Below are 26,075 nucleotides of genomic sequence, written 5' to 3'. Positions count from 1 at the left end.
GGCTTTGGCATTTTTCATTGATACGGCTCACCAATCTTACTCTTTCATTAACAGACCCCAAATTTATGTTAGGACGATATAGTTCCCATCTCTAAAAATGTCCTTTCTACACTGGGAGGATTATAGTGGGCAAGGCGGTCTTGTATATTTATTAGCTATACTTGAAAGAGGAAAGTATCAGTATTGCAAAGTAAACAAAGCTAGAATTAGTTCTTGCATATCCATGGTATGCGGGATAAAGAAAACTACTGAGATATCAACTGTGAAACCCTGAGTTAATTCCAAACCTCCTTTCAGTTACTGTGCACCCAAACCTATTGTTTCACCAAAACTTTCCCCAGAGCTGTTAACAAGTAGCCACATGATTCAAGTTTGGCTCTTCTCCTTTCCCTTGCCCTCCCTCTGGTGAAACGTCAGAATGAAATGCCCAAGATGGGCAGCGAAGAGTGCTGGGATCACCTACCACCGACACTGCTAGCCTGTGGAATGGAGCATGGCTGGCTGGCTGCCGCACTTTCCAGATGCCTGGAGGGTGCCAACTTTGGTCTACTCAGGATGCATTTAAATGAGAGCTCAAACATTTATTAAGATAGTAGTGCTCATGCCTCATAAGGGATATCCTTAAATCTTCTCTGGGTTAGTATGTTCCTAATAAACAGCAATAAAATGTCCCAAAGGGTAGGGTTCCTGCTGCATAATAATATTTTAATTGGAATGCTTTTATATTTCTAAATATATTTTAAATCCTTTACATGGATCATCTTTTTGATCCTCCCACTAGTCCACCCAGATAGGAGAGGTAGTGTCACACTTGGAGATCCCAGAACTGCAAGTGATGTAACATGGTATAGGACCAGGACTCAGGTTTCCCAAATCTCAGTTCTGTGTGCTTTGCCCTTCTTTACCCAGTTAGTCTTAATATGTATTTGATACATATAATAGCAGTAGTTCCTAAAAGCATTCCCAAATTTTGGAAATGTTCCTAAAGACCTTAGTTGCTTATAGACCTTTAGATCTCTGTAAAACAGAAACCATAATCATACCCCAAGGGTAGGACTAAATCAGTCATGACACACAAAGCACAGTGTTTAACATTAGCTGTTACTTTTTGCTGTTGTTTTTGCTGAACCACGTTAACTGCAGTATTATGTTGTGGATGAAAGCTGGACTTGAGCCCTGTGTAAAGTGCCCAGAGGACCCACTGGCAGGTAGGAGAGGCTCTCCAGACCCTACCCCTTGTTACTTGGTAGTTCTAGTACTCAGAAACGTAAGTAGTAATTTGTTCAAGGATACATGGTGGATTGGGCTTGGTAAATGGTGGATTGGACTTTAATCTTTTTTTCTTTTTTTTAAAATGCAATTTTATTGAGATATATTTCCATAATGACTTTAGTCTTGATCCTTTCATCTCACCAACTCTTACAGAAACATGGCCTCTCTAGGATATGTTATTTTTCCACAATTCCTAATTTGTTTGTTTGTTTTACCTCCTCTCCATGACTTCTTCCATGGCTAATATTGATTCTTCTTTACCAAACTGAAAACGTTTCTTTCAAAATCACTATTTATAAAAATTTCTATGACAAACATTTTCAGCCTAGGTGTCCCAGCTGTTCTGTGCCCAGTTCAATCCAGGCACGTCCATTTGCATGTGTAAGGGCTTGCTTTGTGCTTCACGTTCTTTTTCCCTTCTGGACATATTCTGTGAGCCCCCGGGAGGTGCACTACTGGCCCTGCATTTCTATTCTCTTCTTGCGCATTCACTCAACACTAACTAGAAGGGATACTGCCGGGGCCCAGCGGGCTGGTCCTTGAGTTACCAGCTACCGGCAGCCACTCCCTGCAATTTTTTTTTTCCCCTTTGTTATTGACTGACAAGTTGGGTCAGGGGCTGCCACGAACACGCAAATTTCATGACCATCTAAAAATGATCTGCTGAAGGTCTTTCCTCTAGTGGCGGCCGAGGATTTAGTCGTCTATTTTTTTCTCAGTTATTTGGCACCTTCCGCCCGAAGGAAGGTCTGGAACACCGAGGCGCGGGACTCGGGCTCCAGGGTGTGTGTTTCGGGTTTTCCCAGGAAGAACCAGGGCCCGAGGCAATGGGCGGGGAGCGGGGGTCTCTAAGCCTCCACGACGGTAGTGGAAAGCACGAGAAGGTAAGCAGGGCCCACGGCTCCTGGGTTTTGTTCCCTCTCCCCCTCCGCTGTGGCAGCTGGCGAGCCCCCGTCCCCCGCAGGAGTGAGGACGAAGGTGACGCTCGCCAGCCCCAGCAGGGGGTCTGGGGAGGAAGGAGGGGGTGTCTGTGTTTCTGTGCGCGGGGGGCGAGGATGAGGGGGGCGAGGTGACGAGCACCGCCGTCCGGCGGGCCACCACCCGGGGCTGGGGTGGGGAAGGGGCGGGAGAGGAGGGGAGGGTGGGGAGGGGCGGCGGGGGCGGGGCTGGGGTGGAGGGAGGCCCGCGTCAGCAGCGCCCCATTGGCTCCCGTCCTCCGACGCGCCCCCGGATTGGGCCGTTTGCAGCGGGAGATGCGGCGAGGCCGGCGGGCGGGGCGAACCCCGGGTCCGGGACGCGGCCCGGGCCGGGCGGGGAGGGCGGCGGGAGCGCCCGGGGCCAGGGCCGCTGGGCCGGCGGCGAGGAGGAGGAGGGGCGCAGCCGCGTCCCGGGCCTCCGCCAGCCGCGCAGCGGACCCACAGCGAGGGAAAGCATGAGATGAGACGTCCCGCGACCGCCCCCAGCCCCCACCCCGGGAAGATAGCTGCCGTCGGCGAGAGAGGACACTCCCTGATCCCGAAGTCCCACCTCGCGGCGCCGCTTCCCTCCCCTCCCGCGGCAGAAGGGGCCCTGACCCACCCAGACGCGTCCCCCCGGTGCGCACCTCGAGACCCGCCACTGCCGCCGCTGCGCCCGTCCAGTGACACCCCCGCTGCCGGGCGCTGGGAGAGGGCGGGGAGTCGGTGCGCCTGGATTTGGGGGGCGGGCGGGGCCGAGGGCTGGAGGTCGGGGGACCCGCGGGGAGGGGTTGGCGACCTCTCCCCCTCCCACTCCCCCGCCCCGGCTGATCCCCCGCGGCCGCATCATTCCGGACCGCAACTCCAGCCCCGCGCCTCCCCTGGGGAGGGGAGGGGAGGGAGGAGGAGCGGGAGGAGGTGGATCCCGGAGGACGGAGCGAGAGGCCGCCCCCGGGAAGCGGCGCGGCGGCGGAGCCAGGCGCTCTGTCACTCGGCGATCGCGGCGCCGCGCGGGCCCGGCCGGGCGACCCAGGGAGAGTCCGCCGCCGCCCCGCCCAGCCCTCCCGCGGCGGCGGCCAGAGCCGGGGCGGCGGGCAGTCGGGCGGCGCGGCGGCGGCCCGGGCCCAGGAGTCGTCGTCGTCGCCGGGCGGCGCGTCCGGGATCGCTCGCCGCGGGCTCCGGTGCGTGTCTCTCGGACTTTCGCCTCCGCCGGGAGGGCGCGGCGCCCGCGGAGACCCGGCCTGCCCGCGCCGCCGCCGCCGCCCCTGCGCGCCGCCTCGGGCCGCGGGGCCGGGAGGGCGGCGGCCGCGTGTGGGGTTCCCGGGCGGCGGGCAGGGGAGGCGACGGCCGGGAGGGCGCACAAAGGCCGGCGCCGGGGCCGCGGAGGAGGGGCGCCCGGCGCTCATGAATATTAACCGAGCTGCGGCCTAGCGCCCGCGGCCCGCGCCGCGCGTCCCTGCTGCGACCGGCGCCCGGGAAGCCCGGAGGGCGGCCCCGCTCCGCCGCCGCCTCTGCCCGCGGCCCCGCGCGCTGCCAGCGGACATATTTGGGCCGCCCTCCCCGGGAGACGCTCTCCCCCGCCCGCCTCAGGAAGGGGCGGAGGAGGCGGCGGGAGGTGGGTGGCGGCTGGCGGGTCCCGAGCGCCTGTCCTAGGTGGCTCCGGGGAGACGCGAATATGGTGTCGGGGCGGCAGGGAGCGCCGCGCAGAGAAAGTTGCCCGAGCCGCGGCTGCATTTCTGGGGCCCGAGGCTCCTGCGCTGGGAGAGCCAGCCGCCGCCTGGGGGGGCGGGCCGGTCGGGGCCGAGGCCGGGGGCCGCCCGCGGACGCCGCCGCCCCCGGGGCCCTCGATCGCTTTTTGTTTGTTGCTTTTGAGGGGTGGGCGCGGCCGGAGGGTGTGTGCAAAGCAGCAGCCCGTTTTAGCCCCGCGGGGAGAGCGTTTCCTGTGAGTGTAGATGGGGGCGCCGGGCGCAAGGGCACACACAGCCCCTCTGCTCCGCCCGGGACACCCACTCTTCAGCAGGCGCTGCCCAACGCGAGGTATTTCTTGGCGTCCGTGCGACGGCCCCGCCTGTGGGGCGCATCTCCCGCGCAGTCCTGATGGTCCCCGTTGCCCCCCGATTTCTGGGCTTTTTCTTTCTTTTTCGCCTGGGGAGCTTATCTAACCTTCCGAGAGTGTCGGCTCGTCGCCACGGAGCACACACGCTTTTCAGGGTTGTACACGAGAACTTGGCGCAGCCCTGGGGACCAGGCTGAGATCGGCGCTTGGAGAAAGTTCATGCCCTTCAACTTTGTCCCGTTTTGGGGGCGACGCCCGAGCCTTCAGGCCCCGCTCAGATTCCTCTCGGCGGCCGAGGGGCACCCGGAGGAAGGGGGCCGCTTTGTGCACCGTGACGCCTCCTCCTCAACCCCCTTTCTTTGTTTTTTTTTTTTTTTAAGTCTCAAGATATGGAAGAGGACGGCGAAGCCGGCCCAAGTCCTTAGAAATCGTCGCGGCGCTTCGAGGGGGCCCCGCGGGACCCTGCCTTCCGTGACAGCGCGGTTTGCTTTGCCGGCGCCACCGCCCGGGAGCCTGGCGTGGAAGTCTTCGCTTTTTTGGTGGGTGGTGGCATTCCCCCCCCCCCCCCCAATGTGGACTCCAAAGGAGCTGCTCCTCCTTGGCCATTTGAAATGAAATGATGGCCACACGGCGGCCCGGCCTGCCTGCGGGAGATGGTGACCAGCTGAAGGCCTGCGAGGTAAGAGCCCGGACCCCTGGGGACCTGGGAAGGGGCATTCCCGGGCCTCGGCCGGCTGGGGGAGCGCGCCAGCCTTGCCCACTTCTGTTACCAGGAACTTCCTCTCGGATTCTTTGGGGCCGCTTTGGAATGTTCCAGGCACGGCCGCCCCCTCTCTGAGCGTCCAGCGCCCTCATTCAGATGGCCGGGAATAGGGCCTGGGCATCCGGTTTTCTCCAGCCCGCGTCCAGTCGTTCTGGAGGAGACCCGGGTGCGGGGCGGATCCCTGGGTTTGGTGCGTTTGTGTCGTGGTTTCCTTCCAGGCCGAGAGGGGTGGGCTGGGCCTGTCGCCTCTGAAACCCGGTCTCTCTTTGCCACTGACTGGTGCCCTGGCTGTTGGCGTGGATCCCCGTTTTGGAGAGAAAACAAGTCTCTTCCTGTAGGCAGTTGAGGCACAGCCTTGGAAAAGTACCCCGTAGTGTCATAATTGTGACTCCCTGAAAAAAATCTGCTCCTGCTGCTCTTTTCCTTATGCCTCTGGCTGCTCAGTCCTGTGATGGTTGCGGTGTGTCCGGTTCACACTCATCAGCCCTGGATTCTTTACTAAAAAATGGCATTTTAGGGATCTTTGATCTCTCTAGGCCCAGAATATTTTATTTTGGTCTTCTTGAATATGCTGAACAGAAATGTAAAATAATTCATTGATTTATGACACCTCTATCTTCCCCGTTCGCCCCTCCTTGTGTTTGGAGCTGACTTCTATAATGAATATATTCTGTTTACTTTGTTGTTGGTGTTTCTGTAATTTGCTTACTACATGTACCAAATATTATTATCCTTAAACTTTCCTTTTGAAAAGTTCATATTTGAATTTATTTTTATATTGTTGTTTACATTTGTATTTTGTTGAAAGGGTGGCAGATGGCTTTAGACAACCATGAGCCTTCACTAACTCACTGTTTCTTTTGCGTCCCCAAGTGTTAAATTTTAACTTCATGGCCACTGACCAAGGTCTCAGTTCTAAGCGTGTGAGTTTTGGCGTTTGAATGCACATGCATCAGAAGTTAAATTTTTGTGCAGAGAGCCTGCGGAAGAATGCACTTCCAGCAGCTTACTTCACGTTGGGTGAGGAAGCTTATGGAGAATGTGCTGTGAGGTTCAGCATGCCATCATCGTATAATTTGTTAGACAGACCTACAGGTTGGCATTTAGAATCGGTGTTTCTCTCCTTGACATCTGTAGACGCCCGCGTGTAGGTAGAAGTGTGACTAAGCCTCACACCACAGCCCTCTGATCATGGTAAACCATAAGTCCTCTGGGGAGGCCTCCCTGCAACTGGGTGCTTGCTTGATGTGGATTGTAGTTACATAATAATACGTAGGGTAGAGCCAAAGTCTTATGTGTCATAGTTGTTTTCTGAATACTCTAATTAGCAAGCTATTTGCATTATATTTGCAGAAACTGTCATTTGAAAAAACAGGTTTTTTTTGGGGGGGGTCATTTAAAGGATGCCCTGAAACCAAGAATTTATAGTAGACACATCTCTTCCTTGGCTAGAAAGCAGTGTTTCCAGTTGCACATTTGGCTTTTATTAACAATGACAGTTATGTAGTTTTTCAAGGGCTGTGAAATTTGTTTTCATTTGGACTTTACTTTGGCATAACCATATTATTTCTAGTTTGGGAAAGAAAAAACACAGGATTTTGTATTTTGCTCACAGAATATATATATTCAGTACTTGATTTGGGTACTAAACTATAACATTGTTTGGCTTCTTTTTAGTATAGGGTAGATTTTTTGTTTCAATTCAATGTGGAAATATAAATAAAGCTGTATACTATCAGAAAATATTCTAAAACCTCAGGTCAGGGAGTGAGGGGAACTTGTGTAGGTATTGTCTCTAGTTGTGATGTGTTTTTATCTCTCATTGACGCTTCTGGTGCACATTAAATCTTGTGAATATTTATTAGTAATTGAAAGAGTTGCCATTGGGATGCTTTGAGTTGATTGAGTTGAGTTATTTAGTTCTTTAATAAAAACAAACAAACAAAAACAACCCAGTAGGTATGTTGCTAAATGTGTGTGAATAATTTCTTTCTAACTATCAAGAAATAAGAATATATGTCTTAATAACAGTGCTTTTAATGAGCTGAAAAACTTAACTTTGCAGGATAGAAGAAATCAATGCTGTGAATAAATGAGTCTCTTTTTGTACCTTATCTACTTAGCTCACTCAGCCTTCTGTGAACAAGGTCTATTGCTTTGTTCAAAAACAATCAGAACTTTCTTGTTCACCTTAAGTATTAGAATTTGATTGAGTTATACGAATACACTGTCACCTCCCCTAGTATAGTTTGGAAGGTTAAGAAACAAACAGCTCTCTTCAAATCAGGAATTGTGACAGTTCAGTAGAATATATCTTGGCATTAAACAGTAAGGATGACACAGATTGTGTTCACACAAAATGAGATAAAACTTTGCACGTATAAAGATACACTTTCCAAAATTGATGTCACTCACTCTGAGCCAGGTGGGTGTTTTGGGGTGCGTGTGTGTGTCCAGTTTGATCTGTGAAGAATTCTTGCACCTAGTCTTGAGTAACTTTACTCGTAAAAACCCTTTATATAGATTCTTCTTTTGAATCCTTCTCTGGTATTATCATCCCCTTCCATAGCATATGGTGTTCATCCTTCAAAGTTCAAGTTGGTTTTCATCTCCTTGGTTTAAAGAAAAAAAAAGCTTTTCCTCGGATTTCTAGTTCACGGAAATTCTAACGTTTATTTCACTTTTTAGCTGTAGTCCATAACATTGTCCATAATGGAATTTTTAGCATCTTCACTGTCTCTTTGTAAACAAAACAACTGATTTGTGAATGCTAACTTGTTTCACTTCAATGTTTTTGCTTCTCCAAGCAGATTAAGATTGTCTTGTAAGTTAAATGTGTTATAGCTAATCAAAAATATTTCTTGGTTAATTTTGGAATAATGTAAATAGTAAAATAAGGCATTTTTCTGTGCACCAATCCTATGAAGCCGTACTTTGCCCTTTATTCTTTCTGGGATGCACTTTGCTTTTGTCCCAACTGCCTTGTTCCTTCTGAGTGTCTCTCTTGAAGATGATTCCTCTGCTGGTTCCTGCAGGTTGGTTTTTAACCAGAGCATCTAAGTCAGGACCTTCTCATTCCCTCCTCTTTTCCCACTCCCACACCCGTTCCTGCGCCTTTATTTGATAAGCTGGTAACTCCAAATCGATGACTATCTCAGATTGTATGGGTTGGTTCTAGCCCTCTGGAGCCAATGCCTGTTTACTGAAGTTTTCTTGGATATCCCATAGGCATCTCAGACCCAACAACTTCTGTCCCTACCCCCAACTTTCTCCTCTCCCTGTGTTCCTTCTTTTAGTGACATGCACTACCATCTACTTGCTTGTCCAAGTGAAAAACTAGGTTATCATCCTTGACTCTACTTCCTCATAACATTCCCCATCGCCTCATCCCGCTGCCACCACCCAGGGTCCGGCCAGCTGCATCTCGCTGGCTAGTCACTGACCAGGCTTCCTGCCCAGCTTCCCACACACCAGCCTTGGCCTCTTCCAAAGCTCGGACATGCGGCGATCAGAGGGATTGTTCTGAGATATAAAGCTGATCATTATATTCCCCTGTGTAAGACTGTTTTCTGGCTTCCCATTGCTTTCAGAATAAAGTTCAAACTCCTTAGAAGTCTTAAAGGACATTCGTAATTCATAATCTGGCTCTTCTCTCCTCTCATCTGTTATCTTTTTTACACTTCCCATGTTAGACTCTTTTCAGTTCCCTGGGGACACTGTGATGTGTCTGTTAACCTTAGGTCTTTGTAAATGCTGTTTTCTACCCCATCCCAGCCCCCCAATGGTTGATCTTTACAGAGATGTGTATATGTATGTCTGTGTCTAATACATAAATAGACATTCATGTATTTTCACCCCTGACTTATTCTTCTATCCCACAAGTTTAGATTCCTACATTCAACTTAGCTGACCACTTGGAATCTCCATTTAGAGATGAAATAGGCCTCTCCAAAACCTGATTCCTCCACACCCCCAGCCCACCTCCCAGTTTGCCCTTTCCACAGTTTTCCTCATCCCAGCAGTAGGGTTTCCATCCTTCCACCAGACTTTCTAGGCTGATCTTTGACTTCTCCCTTTTCCTCATACGTAATATGCAATTTAAGACCTATCTATCTATCTGTCTGTCTCTCGAATCCAGCTACTCCTTATCCTTCCACCCTAGCCTCTCCATCCAAGCCATGTCCTCTCACCCGGATTATCACAAGAGCTTCCTCTCTGCTTTCTCAGCCTCGGTCCTGGCCAGCTGAGAGCCTGTCCACACAGACGTGAGAGTGGACTGTTTCTAAGGCAGATCATGGCACCCCTTTGCTAGACTCCTCTGTGGCTTCTCATTTCCCCATGGAAGATAACCCGGGATCCTCACGAACCATGCAGCCCCGTTTAGCCGGCTCGCCGGCCTCACGGATCCCCGGGCCCGGACTCTCCCTGGCCGCTGGCCATTCTGGACACATGCTCTGCTGCCTTGGGCAGATGGCGCTGCCCAGGCGCGTTCCCACGGCTGCACCTGCTGCTGCGGGCACTCTCCCACCTCTCCCCCAGGGGTTTGCACCGAGGACACCTCCTCCAGGAAGCCTTTGCTGCCCACCCTCATCCCCACCCCATAACATACCCTACCCTCCTCCTTGGCTTTATTTTTCTCTATATCACTTCCTCTCCACCTGACATGCTGTAGATTTTGCTGATTTGAGACCGACAGTGTCTCGAGAATGTATGTGTTGAGTGTCTGCACGCTGAGTGGTCTTACCTGTGCACGCAGCAGGCCCTCAATCAGTATTTTTTGAATGAATGGATGAGTGAAGACTTAGAAAAACTCCAATGTTTTTGAATTTGCCTTTAGTTTTTTTTTTAACTAGGCATGTCATATGTGAATACTTATGTCAGATTATACAGAAATATGTGGAGTATGAAATGTTTTTTCTTTTACACCCATCCACCTGCAGTTCATTCTGTCTCCTTCCAACCGCTGTTAACAGTTTTAGGTGTCATTTTTCTTTGCATCTTTCTTGTCTTTGGGAAGCTGGTAACCAAGTAACAGTAACCAAGACAGTGTGTAGTAGTGCACACGTATGAAATATTTTGCCCAAAGAGGTGAGATAATGATAATTAAGAGAGTAGGTGGGGGGGAGGGTTGTCAGGCTGGGAGTTAGGAGAAACTGTAAAAAGGTTATATGTCAATATTGGCAGTGTTTTGTTTCTTAGAATGAATGGTCAGTATATGAATGCTCATTATTATTAATTTTTTTATCTTTTTAAGTCATAAATTCATAGATAAAAAGCTCACAGAATTGACTAACAGAATGGTAACAGCTGTTAATTCTGGTTAATGAGAATATCGCAATTATATTATCTTTTTATTTTCTCTTTTTTGTTAAATTCCAAAACTGCAATAAAAAGACACTGTTTTTAGATTTTAATAAAAAGATAGCGTGTTACCAGTACTGTGAAAATCTGGTTTCAAGCAAACCGAGAGTGCTTAAAACATTACTTAAACACTTCAAAAACCATGTACACTGCTCAAAACAACAGTTAAACATTTTTTAGGAAGGTGTATGTTTTCTTCAGTGGAGGCTGGAATTCATTCTGGACTAGTTGTAGTAAGATATAATCTAGTATCTTTCATTTTCAATGTGTGTCCCTCCATATACCAGAATCTGTATGTCAGCACAGCATTGCCTGTCGAAAGCTTTGTGCTCAAACTAGGGTGGAGGGCGAGGCCTGCTGGAATTGAGAATGGCAGTAGTAGCAACTTGTACCATTAAATTGGGGTTGCAGCAGAAAGTTCTGGATTTGAATGTGTTGATTGGAACTGTAACTACATAAAGCTACCGACAGTGTGTACCTGTGTCTAAAGAAAATTTCTTCATCAATTGTTAGCGTTCCTTAGCATTCTTCTCTTCCAAGTTAAAAATAAACATTTTATGAAGTCCATTGTGCCTTGATTATAAAATCTCTCAGATTTCTTCCCTCATTTCTTTAACTACTACCAGTGATTTTCTGTTTCTTTTGTTGTTTGCTTTGTGAGAGGAACTGTCATCTTCTTGTATTTAGCAAAACGCTGATTTAAGTATGGGCAGTGCTAGTTGATAAAGATGCACAGATGCTGTTATTCGATGCAGCTATTTTCTATTACAGAAAGACCATATGGTAGGAATTTGTTTTTCTTTCTAGTTGATGTGATTAGTAAAACAAAAAGTTATTAGATTTAAAGGTTGTCCTAGTATCTATCTAATTTTAATTGACCATGAGGAATTAACCGTGTTAAAATATTACTGAGCCTTCCATGTATTCTGTTATTTTGAGTTAGGAAGACATCTTCAAGGCTCAATTTTGGATTGCTTCCACCAAAATAGCTTATTAGTTTAAGTTGTCATGTTCTCATAAAATCAAGCATATTATGCAAAGTCTATTTCATGATGAAATCTGGAAGGTGACCTTTTGTGCCCCTGAGATCATGTGGAAGACAAAAGGAAACTACAGGTGATGAAAATTATATTTTAAAATAAGCCTTCTTTCTGGTGACCTATTAATATGCAAGAAATCCCACTATGTAGATTTATGAATAGGCGAATAGATTTTGAACTCAAAATTTGGTATTTCTGAATATTCTTCTGTTTTGGGCAAAGTATTTGGGTAGTCCAGCACAAACTATTTGTTGGTTATCAAACAAAAAATGGCAAGGAAAAGACATTATTTACCTTTCTCTAGTGACTAGCTGCTGCTGAGTCTTCTGTTTCATATTGGGTGTGTTTTTGATTCAGAATTGGTTACTCACTGGCTTTTCCCTCAGTTACTTATCTTTGTTCTGAATCACCATCTGGCATTGTTATGTATGATGATATGCACACAGAACTGCTAATAATCCCACTACTTCTCTTTCTTTCTTATAACCTGATGAAGACCTTTCTCTTGACTTCTGCTTTCCTGTTCGCTGCACTAGTCTTTAGTATATCTTGACAGAACTTGTATTCTTAAGAACACCTTGCTTTTCTTCTTATTTGCAGTGTGGAGTATGTCTTTAAATATCAGTAGATACAAAACTGTAGTACATTTAGACATTTCTTCTTGTTATGGTTTAGGTAACCTTGGAGATTAGCAAGCATCTTTTTCTTTTTTTAATTATTGCGAGATAATTAAATGAGATGTTTAGAAAACACTTCATCCCCAGTGTTTTCCTAATAAATATGATTCTGTGTTTAAAAGAACATGTAATGGCTCAATCAGTGAGACCTACTTTCTCCTCTAGGCTTTGCATATTGGCTTCTAGAAACAATGTCTTGGTAATGTGAGGGGAAGGATTGGATGCTGTGGGCAGCTGGTTTAAACTAGAATTTTAGGAAACTGATTTTGCATCTATGCTTTTTCTCTAACAGTATATCATAGACACCCTTTTCTGTCTGTAGGTCTTATCCATTTTATAAGTGGAGGAAAAGAAACTCTTAAAAAGCATAATCCAAAGATATTTTCAAAGGTTGTCATAGAGGAGAGAGATGAGATTGATTGATTGATTGATTGATTGATTTAGTCATAGCATCCCAGGCAAACACTCACTTAGCGTTACGCTTTTGGGGGATAAGTTAGTAACTGGGAAATTGGTGAGTGGGAGGCCCCAGCTACCACTGGAGGGGAGGTGATAGGATGGGGTCAAGTTCAGAACTTCCATTGTTGTGTGGAGATTGTGCACATCGATTTCTGAAATGAGGCTTGTTTACATTTAAGATTAGGTTTGTTTTGTATGGCTATGAGGGGCAGAACTGGGGTCAGTGGATCTGGAGTTGGGCTGGTTTCTCTAGCCCAGTATTCCAAAGAAGATTTTTTAAAAATTAGAGGTAACCAAAATTGAATGTGCTCTTTGCAGAGGTCGGATCTTTCAGTTAGGGATGTTGTAGAGAGGCTCCTACTCTGGTGGGAATTTAAGTCAGGCAAATCTGGGTGACTGTCAGCATCACTTGGACAACTTTTAAAAATTCCTGGCCCCCCTTCTGACCTAATAATTAGTCTGAATCCCCGGGGCAGTGAGACCCCCAAACCTTAACTTTTTAGGAAGGGGCCCTTGATTATTCTAATGGTCATCTAAGTTGGAGCACAACAGGACTAGATGACATTCACAGCCCCTTCCAAAGTGTAGATTCCAGTGGAACCCTGATTTTAGAATTATTATAACCAAATTAAAATAGATGTAAAGAAAACAGACCAACAAGAGGAAAGAAATTTTAAACGACTGAAAACCAACCAGTGACATTTTTAAGCTTAAAATCACAGTTATTTTCTCCTATTTGTAATCAAGAAAACATATTTTTACTTGGCAGTGCTATACCAAAAATGATTATCTTTTTCAAGTAAGATAAATCTTGTGTTAAAAGAGTGCTCTAAAATTCAGTAGTGGTATGGGTGTTGCATTTTTTTGTATGTATGTTATAGTTTAATAAAAAATTAAAAATTTTGACTGCTAGAATGCTGATTTTGGTTATATTGCAGCTCCTTTTGTCACGTTTTAGTTGCATTACAAAAGTAATTTGTTTGGTGCCATATACAGAAGGGTATATGTCCTTCTGTGCATCTGTATAACCATTTGCTCATAGTAACTCTTTCAAAAACAGGAATTTACAATGAAAGAATGTATACAGGAGGTACTCTTTAAGTGTGCATTAGGAAAGATTGCAGAAATCATTGTCATATAAATCTTTGATAGTAAACTGATCATTAATAAAATAATCCCCCACCCCCCACACCTTTCTTCTTTAACACCAGCTGCGCCTCTGACCATGTCCATTGCATCAACCTTGTCTTCCACTTGCACTGATCGGGAGCCACATTGGATAATACCGTGCAAATACAACGCAGACTGATTGCAGTGTCCCATTGGCAATTCTGCAAAAGATGCAGGATTTCTTGACTTCAGTGCAAGTGGTGTTGGAGAAGGAGCAAAGCCATTGAAAAAGAGGATCTTACAGAGTGAGATCTGTCAGCAAATGAAGAAAACACAGTCAAGGCTGATTGGCACCTCAAATTCTTTGAATTTGTGGATTAAAGAGGTTTTGAGAAAACTGATGGCGCCCTTGAATACTTTTGCAAATTATGCTGCCAAATTCTAACATGAAATGAAAGAAGTGAAAGAGATCCTTGGGTATCGCATGATATTGAGGAAAATGATGCACCCAAATCCCCCAACACTTGATTCATTTTTGTTTGCTCTAAGAATTTGCTCAATGTTTACATTTGTAACAACATTTTATGTTTTATAAGGTAAAATAAACTTGTTTTCAACATTTCCATTGTCTAGATAAAGTCCTAATCAAGCATTTTCCCATTCTTTACTATGAAATTCTAGCCTTAATTTTACATGGATTCACTTAAGTGGCCATTTTCCACAGTCAGCTATCCTCAGATAATAAGGAACTTCTCTATGTTCCTATTTTCATAGAAAAGGGGATTACTTTTTATATATTATTTGTGTGTAATGATTACCTCTTTATTTCAGAAACTAAAGGGTATCTGGAGGACTACAGACATAACATAAGTGATTTGCCTTTTCAGTGCATGCATTCATCATGAAATAAGTTGTATTCCTGTGGGGTGGGGCTGGTGGTGGGCCTCAGCACTATAATATGTGTCCTGCAGTAGTTTTCAACCTAGTGTCTTTTAGGGTAAATGCATTATTTCTCTGAAATGCATTTATTGTCCTTTATGTGATCTAAAAATAAAATTTCCATCATGGTTTGCATTGGAAGTTTTTTGTGAAGGTGATTACGTATATAGAGTTGAATTTCTTTTCTTCCAGGAAGTGATGAGTGGACCCCATACTTTGGGCTCTCTAAAAAGTGGGCATGGCCGTATGGATAGAAGAGGGAATGACCAGATATCTCTGTTGCTTTCCTTTCCGTGGTAGAGGAGTACTACTGAAAACTAGGAGAAAATCCTAGCTTTTTCTAGCTGACCTTTGAAATGTAATTGATTAAGCAGAAGTCTAGGGAGAGCTTCTTCAAAGAGCTGCTGTTTTAGTATTCCTAGATGCCTGAATATTTGAGAGTTCTGAGTATTTTTGCTGCCTTCCTTTCTGACTTTCTGGAATCTTAACTGCCTAAGAGCAGGAGGGGTGCCTTAGCAAAACGTACTGGCGCTAATAAGTGAATTTTCACAAGGTTGCAGGATACAAGGTCATTCTACAAAAATCAGTTGATCTTCTCTTACTAGCACACACAATTGGAAAATGAAATTTCAAAGGAATAGCATTGTTATTTTAAAGAAAAACGAAATAGAGATATACCATGTTTATGGATTGCTGTTAAGATGTGACTTCTTCACATCTTGTTCTTTAGATTTCAATTCAGTCCCCAACATAATTGCAGAAAGCCTTTTTTTTTATTCTGTAGAAATGAACAAGATGATTCTAAGATTAATATGGAAATGCAAAGGACATAAGAGTTTGAAAAAGAACAATCCAGACAGTCTGGAATTGGTGTAAGAACAGCCATCTAGAACAGAGGGAGAGATTGGGGAGCTCAGAAAGAGAACCCCCTGTGTCTGCTCAATTGATTTTTGACAAAGGTGCCGGTGTTATTAAATGGGGAAAGGATAGCGTTTTCAAATGGTACTGGAACAACTGATACTCGTATGAAAACATCGAACCTTGATCCTTATCTCACGTTGTACAGAAAAGTTAAACCAAAATGGATCATCTATGTAAATGTAAAAGCTAAGACCATAAAACTTCTAGTCAAAAACAAAAATATGTAAGACTTTGGGTAGGTAAAGATTTCTGAGACAGTATACAAAAAGCATTAATCAGAAAAGAAAAATAAAGATTAATTGGACTTCGTCAGAATTGAAAACCTCTGCTCTTTCTAAAGCACCATTAAGACAATGAAAATTCAGGCTACAGACCAGGAAAAAATATTTGCAAAATGTGTGTATGTTCAAGGACTTGCTTCCAGAATATATAAAGAATGCTTACAACTCAATAATCAGAAAACAAACAATCAAGTTTAATTCTTAATACAATTGAAGAAGCCGTCATTGATCCCATTTCACAGTTATGGAAATCGTGTTTCAAAGAGGTCAAGCCTTGTGTTTTGTGGCTGGTAAGTGTCAGACATACTTGGGGCTCTGTGACTGCATTATTGGGGTACAGATAGCTTAGTTAACTTAACCCAGGTCACACAGCTAGATGCAAATAATAATTTAATGGACAGAGTGTTAACCATAATAGTTTTAGTGGAAGGGGAAAAAAAAACTGCAGGGAGAAAAACTTAACATTGACCTAGATTTATTGGTTTCACATAGATGGCTATAGTTTGTGCTTGACTATCTAAGTTAGAAACGGTTCAGTGGCAAATTAATAGATGGCTTGAAGATTTTATTGACAGTGTATCGTCTCTTTTGTGAACCAGCAGGCAGCTTGATGTCTTTCAGGTGTCGAATTATGGCAGACGAAATGATGGTGAACTCTTCTGTTGCTTCAATGTATCACATTAGCAAAAGTCACCTGCAGAATTTACTAGGAATGGTCTTTAAAGATTAGAAAATAACTATCTTTAGGTGTCTTAAATTTCTGCTAATCATTTCTTTAGAGTAGTAGATTGTTCACATATATAAATGGTTTACTAAAGAGTGTCTGCATTGTAAAGGACCAGTTCGTTTAAAGCTGAACTAGTGTTACAGGATTTAAAAGTACAGCAGTCCTTCCACTTAATATCTTCGCTGTCCAATGTGAGATGCCTGCTCAGAGCAAATGCTGTACCTGCTTTCCCTTAAATAGACGTGAAGGCTGAAGTGTTTTCATGTCTGTTGATGTTTGTTTTGCCTGAAATGACTTCCCTGTGTCTTGTGATTTATGTAAGTCCTATACCTCCTTCAGCATCTGGTTCCAGTTTTCCCTACCATGTAAAGCTTCCTCTGACTTTAGTGACCTTCAGTAGAAAACATTTCCCCAGTTCCAGGATAGATGGTTTTGCTTGATGGGGTCATCAGTTCCTCCTTTCTTTCTTTTCATCTTGATTCCTGCTGTCTAGTTACCTTTATTTCCAGTGTTGTTTGGACAGATCAGTAATCCCTTACCCAAAATTCTTGGGTTTTTCAGAATTCAGAAGTTTTCAGATTTTAGTAAGGTAAGATGATGCAAGTTCTTGGACAGCACCCAGCTATCAAGCAGAGTAATTTCTGCTATAAAATGTATTAGTATTACAATACAGGGAATAAGGAAAAGTTTATAAAGAACTTTGTGTCAAGTCAGGTGTTACCATCAAATGAATTATGAAAAAGGATTGACCTCAGAGCTGCTTGGATTTCAGAAGTGTCAACAGGATTATAGATACGTATTACCCAATTTTTGGAAGTATGTACTGTATTTCAGAGATAAAAATCTAGTAATATGACACTTAATGATATTTTTTGCTTACTTCTTTCCCTTTATTTATAGAAATGAGTTGAATTCCTGAACATCTTTCAAAGGTGATCTGTCATCCATCCATCCATCCATCCTTCTCTTTATCTGTCTGTCTTTCGGTTTCTACCTACCTACCTACCTACCTATCTTTCTGTCTTTCTACTATATAATCTATTATCTATTTCTCTATCAATTATTATTCTTAGTTGGAAGATGGAAGCATAGGTTATGTGTTTCAATCCTTGCTGTAGCTTGAATTGTCCCATTTTTGACTAGTGTTAGCCTCTTCTGGGTTTCTCCTGAGTCCTTTTGGCATGGCCCTACTTGTCTTTGGTAGCTTCCATACCACCTGGTATGATTTTCTGGCTCTTCATTTTTGTACATTTCCTACCTAAGTCCTGCTCAGCCATTTCTCCAAGAAACCCTCATTTCTTTTAGTGTTAAATGATATTTTTAAGACCACATCTGGATGTTTGGGATGTTCTTTGGTTCTGGGTTGCAGTTGTTTATAAAGCTTTTTCATACATATGTATGTTTTAACATTTCATTTTGAAATAACTTCACACTCACAGAAAAGTTGCAAAGTAGCAGTATTCCCATATATCCTTCCCCCAGATTTCCCTAATGTAAACATCTCATATAGACATCTCATCATCTATTGCCAATTATCAAAACCAGGAGACTAATATTGCTATAATATTATTAATTAAAATACAGACCCTATTTGCTATATTGATTTTTTTTTTTAAAGATAAAGATACTTTATGAGTTCATACTGACACTTTATTTTCAAATTCAGGGCCACAGGTTTTTACTTAAGCCCTTTTATATTGCATCTGATTCTCTTTTCTTCCATGGTAAAAATCTTGGCTCTTAAAGACATAGAGGGGCATTAGAATATTCCAGAGGTACTCGGAGTAACAACACAGTGCTGCCCTACCAATGTGATTACTGAAAACACTTTGAATTAATAGATTATTGTTTTTGTGTGTTTTGTGGGCATGGTTTTCTGGCATGAACTCATTGTTTGGAGGGCTATCATGTTTCTTAGTCTTTTTGTCTTCTTAGAACTTTGGTATTTGAGTTTGATGTTTTTCTGCTGATAATTTTTATTTTTTTATTTTTATTTTTTAAACTCAGTTTTATTGAGATACATTCACACACCGTACAATCATCCATGGCATACAATAATCAACTGTTCACAGTACCATCATATAGTTGTGCATTCATCACCCCAATCTATTTTTGAACATTTTCCTTACACCAGAAAGAAATATGATTAAGAATAAAAAATAAAAGTAAAAAAGAAAACCGAAATCACCCTCCCCCATCCCACCCTATTTTTCATTTAGGTTTTGTCCCATATTTCTACTCATCCATCCATATACTGAATAAAGGGAGTGCGATCCACAGGGTTTTCACAATCACACTGTCACCCCTTGTAAGCTACATTGCTGTACAATCATCTTCCAGAGTCAAGGCCACTGGGTTGGAGTTTGATAGCTTCAGGTATTTACTTCTAGCTATTCCAATTATTAAAACCTAAAAAGGGTTATCTATATAGTGCATAAGAATGCCCACCAGAGTGACCTCTCAACTCCATTTGAAATCTCTCAGCCAGTGAAACTTTATTTCGTTTCATTTCACATCCCCCTTTTGGTCAAGAAGATGTTCTCAATCCCCCGATGCCAAGTCTAGATTCATATCTTGCATTGCCAGGGGTATTTACACCCCTGGGTGACAAATCCTACATGGGGGGAGGGCAGCAAGATCACCTGCCAAGTTGGCTTGGCTAGAGAGAGAGGCCACATCTGAGCAATAAAGAGGCACTCAGGGGGAGACTCTTAGGCACAATTATAAGCAGGTTCAGCCTCTCCTTTGCAGTAACGAGCTTCATGAGGGCAAGTCCCATGATAGAGGGCTCAGCACATCAAACAGCCAGTCCTCGATGTTTGTGAGAATCTGCTGATAATTTTTATGTGAACTTAGTTTTCCTGAACTCTTAATAAGTGATGTAGTTTAGGATAGATTTTCTAATTTCACAAAGTCTTCTCTTCTGCTGTTTCACTGCATTGTTTAAAAAATACGGCAGTTTGCTTTTTAAGACATTCTGGCTCTGACCCTCTCCTCCCTTCTGTTTTCTGGATCTTCTCTTTCTGTGTCTCTGTGGGTGTTACCCTACCCCATTTGGGATCTATCACTTTCTCCTCAGTGTGGAGCTTCTGGTGGAAGGGAGGTTGCTGGTCGGTTTGGTGACTGTTTCGGACGTTATCATGAACTCCTCACACACACCTGCTCTCGGAGTGGGTAAAACTTATCCCAGTTTTAGTTGTTTGCTTACATTGGCTGTTGCGCTTGTGGTACGTCCCTCTGGGCTGTTTCAGTGTATTACTTTCCTCAGGCTGCCTTGACAAATTACCACAGGCATGGTGGTTTCAAACAACAGAAATTTAGTCTCTCCCAGCTGTGGAGGCCGGAAGTCCAGCACCACGGTGTGGGCAGGTCCTTCTCCCCCGGGAGCCCTCAGGGGGATCCTAGATCCTTCCCTGCCTCCTTCAGCTTCTGCGGGCTCCAGGCCTCCTTGGCTGGTGGCTGCATCAGCCCGTCTCTGTCCCCATCTGCACATGGCCTCTCCCCTTTGCCTCCAGCCTCCCTCTCCCTTCTTTTACAAGGACATGTGGCATTGCTTTTAGGGTCCACCTGGATAACCCAGGATGCTCTATCTCGATGTTCTTAGCTTAACTACATCTGCAGAGATGTTCTTGCCAACTAAGATCTCATGTAAAAGTTCCAGGTGGACACAGCTTTTGGGAGGGCCACCGTTCAACCCCCTGCACTGGGGGTTCTGCTATTCTCTGGACTTCATAGGCCTTCATTTTATGCCAGTGCTTGATAGGACTTGTAGCTGTCAGTCCTTTGTCTCTACCCGCTTGTACTTCAGGATTCCTAGGAACACCTTGTTACCTAGTTTTGTTACAAATATTGCCTATGTGTTTTTTGGTTTGCTGTCTTTTTTTGGGTGGGGAGGGGCAGTTCAGGGTTATTTTGGTATTTGTTCTTAAATAAGGAATATTTGTGTGCATATTTTTCTTTGTGTGAAACTGGTTACTGTTCTGTTCCTATTGGGGACCATGAAGATGTAGAAAAGTGTTTATGCTTAGGAGTGACTTCTAAAAGCTTGATTTTAGTTGGCCCTTTAGTCTCCTAGTCCTCTTTTTTGGTATGAACTTTTTTGGGGTGGTTCTTAACTGGAAAGGTCTATCCAAATTACCCGGGAACTTGAAACTGTTTCCTGCCCTCACAGTTTTCCAGAAGCTCAGGGTGGGTTGGAGTAGATGGCGTATGCCTTAGCTTGCCAAGGCTGCTATGATGGCTAACTCAGACTACACTGGTTGGCGTAAACAACAGGAATTTTATGTCTCACAGTTTTGGGGGCTAGAAGTTCAACTTCAAGCTGTTGCCACGCCATGCTTTCTCCTTGAGTCTGTAGCCTTCTGGTGATGGCTGGCTGTAGTCGGTGGTGTTCCTTGGCTTGTGGGTGCATCTTTGCCTCCACCACATGGCGATCTCATTCTCTGGCTTCTCCTAACTGGCTGCATCCAGACTCCAGCCGTATTGGAGTAAGGCCCACTGTGGCTCCACTTGGCTACACCCTAACTAATGACACCTGCCAAGGCCCCATTTACAGATGAGTTCACACCCGCAGACTTGGGGTTAAGACTCGAACAGGTCTTTGTGGGGTCATGGTTAGCACCAGACGGTGTGGGTGTGAGTGTATAGGGACTTTACTAGAATCCCTTCTGCTCCCACAACTTTCTTAGGGGTCATGTGAGGAAGTAAGCAACTGGTGTTTTGCTCCAAACTGGTGATAATGACCCTTTGTCCCCAAGACAATGGTTGATTCAAGCTTAATGGTTCTAGTGCCAGAGATTCCTAGTGTGTTTAGAATCATCCTTCTTAACTCACTCAATGACTATTTATTGAACACCTTCTAAGGGCAGCAGTGTAAAAATGCAGACAGGGCCTGGCCTCTGCCTTCGTGGGAAATAGAAACAACTGAACACATCATTGCAGTAGAGTGTGATGCGTATTATTTTAGGAGAAGAGCAAGGAGCTGTGAAAGCTTTCAGCAGGCAGATCTAACCTGGTGTAGGGGTCACGTGGGAAGAGACTGTGTTTAAGCCAAGTCAGGAAGGAGTTTGCTGGGTAAAACAAGGATCAGGATGTTCTGGAAGAGGGAGCAGCCTTGGTTTCTGAATGTGCCTGGTGGCTGCAGGGAGGGAGACTTTCTCACATCTCACTGGAGGAAAGAAGCACGAGACCAAGGAAGGAAAACATAAGGAAGTGAGGAACTAGCCTTTGCTGAGTCTTTTTGAAGCATTTTATAGAAATAACTCCCATTTTTACTCGTATTTCATCAGATTCTTTATCATTTAAATCACAGTTAAAATAACAAATAAATCTGACATAAAGAGGTTCATGAAAAAATACAGCCGACTTGTTGAGCATGAGCTGGCCTTGGTGGCGGCAGAAGGGGGAGGCTGGGGGGCATTTCCCCCGCGTGAGACTGAGCTTGGCTGGGATGTGCCAGTTTCCGACCCTGGGGATGGAGAATTTTGGTGAGTCTGGTAAGACAGTTAGGTGGAGGTCAGTTAAGCCAGCATCTACTGTAGTTATATTTTTGGGAATAGATGACTAATTGAGGGAGAAGAGGAGAGAAGCAGCCGAGGGAAAGAATGGTGGGGAATACCAGCTATTTAAGGACAGACAGAGGAAGAAGACAAACCAGCTCGGGATTTCAGGAAGGGGTTTCCAGGAGCCTCGGTTTTCACCTTTGAGGCCTCTGAATCCGACCTTCATATTTAGACTCTGAGAATCTTGCACCTTTATCTCTCTTTGCTCAACCCAGCTTTCCTCAAACTTACTTAGCCACTGAGGACTTTTCGCCCCTAATTCTCATTCGTATTCTGTGTCCTGTAGAACAGCTAGGAGCATACTTTGGAAAGCGGTGCTGCAGGCAGAAGGAAGCCGTGGAAGGGCTTTGGGCAAGGTGGTAGTGGGATTAGCTTTTGGTTGAAAAGGTTCCTTTGGTAGTGCTGTGGAGACTGGACTCCAGAGAGTGAGCCAGCACGTCCGGGGCCCGACTCGAGGCCCTTGCCTTCCAGGAGAAGGTTGGTCTGAGTTGAGGCAGTGACCACGGGGCTGGAGGAGGGACGCTAGCAGGAGGGATAGGATTTGGTACCTGGGTGCGAGAGGTGGGGAGGAGGGGGCCCAGGAAGTCTGGTTTTGGGCTTGGGCAGCCAAGGGGATGAATTGTGTAGACTAGGGGTGCAGGAGGGGGTGCCGGGGGCAAGAGGGAAGAAATGGGTTCAGTTCTGGACATTTATCAGGAGGTGCCCAGGTAGATGTGGTTGGTTTAGACATGCCCTGTTGGAGCTTGGGAGAAAGGGCAGGTTGAAGAGAGCTTTGAAAGTAATTCACAGTTAAAATCTTGGGTCTGGAGGATGATGTAATCTGTTAGAGAGAGAGTGTAAGATATGACGGTGGTTGGAGGATAGAATTCTGTTTTAGACGGAAGGGGGAGCCAATCTTAAGAATACTGCTTAATAGTCAGTCATTGTGCCTCTTAGACAGGTGTTTGTTATTTTATTTAATACTAAAACCCCAGGAGGGCAGGTGTTTTATCCCCAATTTACAGCTGAATACTTTGAAGCTCAAAGGCTTAGCCATTAGCCTACACTGATGCATCTGCTAGGTAGCAGCTGAGAAACCAAAGCCTGTCTTAGAAGGTCTTGCTTTGATCACTTGGCTACGCTGCCCTTGCAGAGAAGGCAGACGGAGAGTGGTCTTGTCGTACCTGGGACAAGAGAGCTATAAGGAGTCATCAGCAGTGAGATGCTGAGGCCAAGAGAAGACCAAGAGAAACTCTTGGACATGGTACTCTCTGAAGGTCGTTGGTGAGGCCCCAGCCTTGGGATGGGGGGCTGATGAGTTGTGGGGTGTCGCCCACAAGATGGGTTTATTACATCACCTTCCCAAGTTCTGTGTTTGTTGAATGAATACATGCTAACCTAGGATCCCTGTAGGGAAGGAAAAAGCAGTGATCTTCAAAAGTCAAACAGTCATAAATCCTGAAAAGTCGTTCCTCCAGGATCTAGGAATTTTACTGTACCAGCTTCGGAGATGGATGGATGTAGCTCAGCCACTCAGCTCGCGCCACGTGGGCAGGAAAGGGAGGGGAAGGCCCCTGGCGGCCGGCTCCACTGCAGGCAGATCCTGCAGCCGGCTCCTGAGCTGCCAGGCTGATCGGGAACGAGGTGCGGACGGCGCTCCCGGGCCATGGCCCAGCTCCGGGTTTTGGACTGCATGTCCATCCGCAACTGGAGCTTACTGTGCAGTCTCTACTGTGCCTGGGGTGGTCAGGTTTGTTTGATAAATGTATACTTTTTGCTTTTTAATTCAAAACTGCTATAATGTATGCTATCAATGAAAATGCTGGATAGGTAAACAGACTTCCAGTAACAGTGCAAAATGAATTTTGTGGACTATTACTTTTCATCAAAATACTCCTCTACCCTGGCATGCCTCGACTGTAATGAGTTTCTGTAAAAGAATTAAGTTAACTCTTAAGTAGCATGGAGGAGACTATTTGTAGGGCTTTAAGTGGTGGGGGAGGGGAAGTTAGAATGAATTAATAAAACGAGCATAAATTAAAGCAAAAAATTGTAAAATAATATAAATTTTATGTATTTCTGGAGACATTAAATATCCAGATTATGGCATGACATGCTTTTTAGGGGAGCTTTTCATTTTCAGGGAAATATGGTTCTTGATTTCTTTCACTATGGGATTAAATGGAAATTCTTTTTTGAATTTATTCTGCTGTTAGGCTTTTGAGAAAATAGCTATTTTTCTGTAGAGAAAATTTGCTGGGTATATTTTTTACAATAGTTTTTTGAGTTTTCTTCTCCAAGAAGCAAAAACTGCTCCCAACCCCTCCTCCCCACAACCCTCAGTCGGCGTTGCTGTTATCAGGTGCAGATGGCTTTTGGAAATCATAAATAGTATTGTACATATTCTGCATAATGGTTTCTCTTGCAGAATAGAAAGAAACCTGCATCATGGCTTTTGTTCTGGTAATCAGTGACTCTTTAAAAACTATTAATTATTTACCTTATGGGTTATTAAACACTTTGCGAGTATTCACCTGCCTTATTAAAAATGTTCTTTAGTATTGTCTGAAATCTAGAAGTAAAACTAAAAATGTTATTGAAAGGAAAGAGTGATAAGTGAGATGTATCAGTTGCCCTCTGTCTCCAGCCCCCCCTTCCCAGTTCTGTCCTTGCCGTGATACAGCCCTCTTAGATTATGAGACAAGAAATTAACTCCAAGTGAGACTTCAGGGTCACCAGTACTTTTCTTTATGTCCTATTCTCTATTTTCTGGAGCAGTAACAAAAAATTTTCACAGTAGACTAATGTGTCAGAGAAATTAGAGCTGGAGAAGGTCATTTAGTCTGTATTTCTTCCAAGATAAGATTGATCCCTCAGTGCACTTTCTAATTCTCTACCTAATGGATTTGCATTACTGTAAAAATATGGATTTTGAATGGCTACTTAGAGAATAAAAGAAGATAGATGCCACAATTATCTTACCATGTAAAATTCATAATACCAAGAGCCTAATAAAGCTGAAACCTTTAAAAGAGTTAGTGTTTAGTGACTAGTTTGCAGTTGCTGCTAAACTGATTAGTCAGTCCCAACATCAGGAAACATTGTAGTGTGAGGTTCCGAACCTTTTCAAGACCTCTTTGTTCTGGGTTGCAGCAGAATTTAGGGACGAGTTAATGCAGTAAGCCATTAAGAGCAAGTGCTTTTGGATGTGCCCTGGCTTGGCAATTTGCCAGGTTTGCTGCTACCTTCTCTGAGGTTTAGTTCTGGCAATAGACCATTTAGTTGCGAACATATCTCCGGAGGAAGAGTTTCCGGAACTTAGCATAAGGTAAAAATGGCATGTGGGCACATCTCTTGTGGTTTCCTTGCCAGCACTTAAAGCACATTTTGTAGAGTTATAAACCCAATGTCTATGGGGCCATGGAGGCCACACAGAAGAGCGAAGAGGTCAGGTGTGAGGCAGCAGGGGCTGGTGGAGACTGTGGCTAACTGGAGGTAGCTTTTCTCCAGAAGATGGCCAACCTTCAGGCTCCAGGTGACCCTTGCCATGTTGGAACCAGTGTTGTCAGAGCATTTAGTTTCCAAGAGAAGCTAGACAATTGGAATTTTTTTGTGAACTCATACACATTTTTAAATGTTGATACGAATTCAGATTTTTCCAAATACAGGGATCTAAACAAAACACATCCGCTGGCCAGATGTGGCTCTAGGCTTCCTGCATGTCGCCTCTGGAAGACTTGGGTCAGTGGTGGGTGTCTGAATTTTCCTGTTGAAGCTAAGCAGTGCCCAGGGAAGCCATGGGAAGGTCTTGGGAAGCTTCTGGTGTAGGTGGGACGGGGGAGGGGGGAGGGTACTAGGAGTGAGGGGCAGGCTGGGGAGAGGAGGAGAGAGACTGCAGAAGTGACGGTGTTTCTCAGTTGGCTCTTTGGGGCACACTGCCAGGGCATGTGATCCAGGGGCATTGGCTGTTAGA

General features: G+C 44.7%; 1 protein-coding gene across 12 annotated transcripts in view; it reads left to right on the top strand.

Annotated features, from left to right (window-relative positions):
* The first annotated feature begins 2,039 nt into the window (after window positions 1–2,039).
* ARHGAP21 (Rho GTPase activating protein 21) overlaps window positions 2,040–26,075 on the top strand; it is a 141,065-nt gene continuing 117,029 nt past the window's right edge. For 3 of the 12 annotated variants that reach the window (XM_037837876.1, XM_037837875.1, XM_037837874.1), the window contains exons 1-2: window positions 3,200–3,409; window positions 4,665–4,963. In XM_037837876.1, coding sequence (XP_037693804.1) covers window positions 4,901–4,963 — 63 coding nt within the window. In that variant the 5' untranslated portion in view covers window positions 3,200–3,409; window positions 4,665–4,900. Of the gene's footprint in view, window positions 2,157–2,604; window positions 2,868–3,199; window positions 3,410–3,674; window positions 3,844–4,664; window positions 4,964–26,075 lie in introns of those variants that run through there. The other 9 variants (XM_037837871.1, XM_037837867.1, XM_037837863.1 and 6 more) reach the window with 6 other exon arrangements.

Source organism: Choloepus didactylus, chromosome 5 (genome assembly GCF_015220235.1).
Source record: "Choloepus didactylus isolate mChoDid1 chromosome 5, mChoDid1.pri, whole genome shotgun sequence".
NCBI classification, from domain to species: domain Eukaryota; kingdom Metazoa; phylum Chordata; class Mammalia; order Pilosa; family Megalonychidae; genus Choloepus; species Choloepus didactylus.
This window is presented reverse-complemented; position numbering and strand designations above follow the sequence as displayed.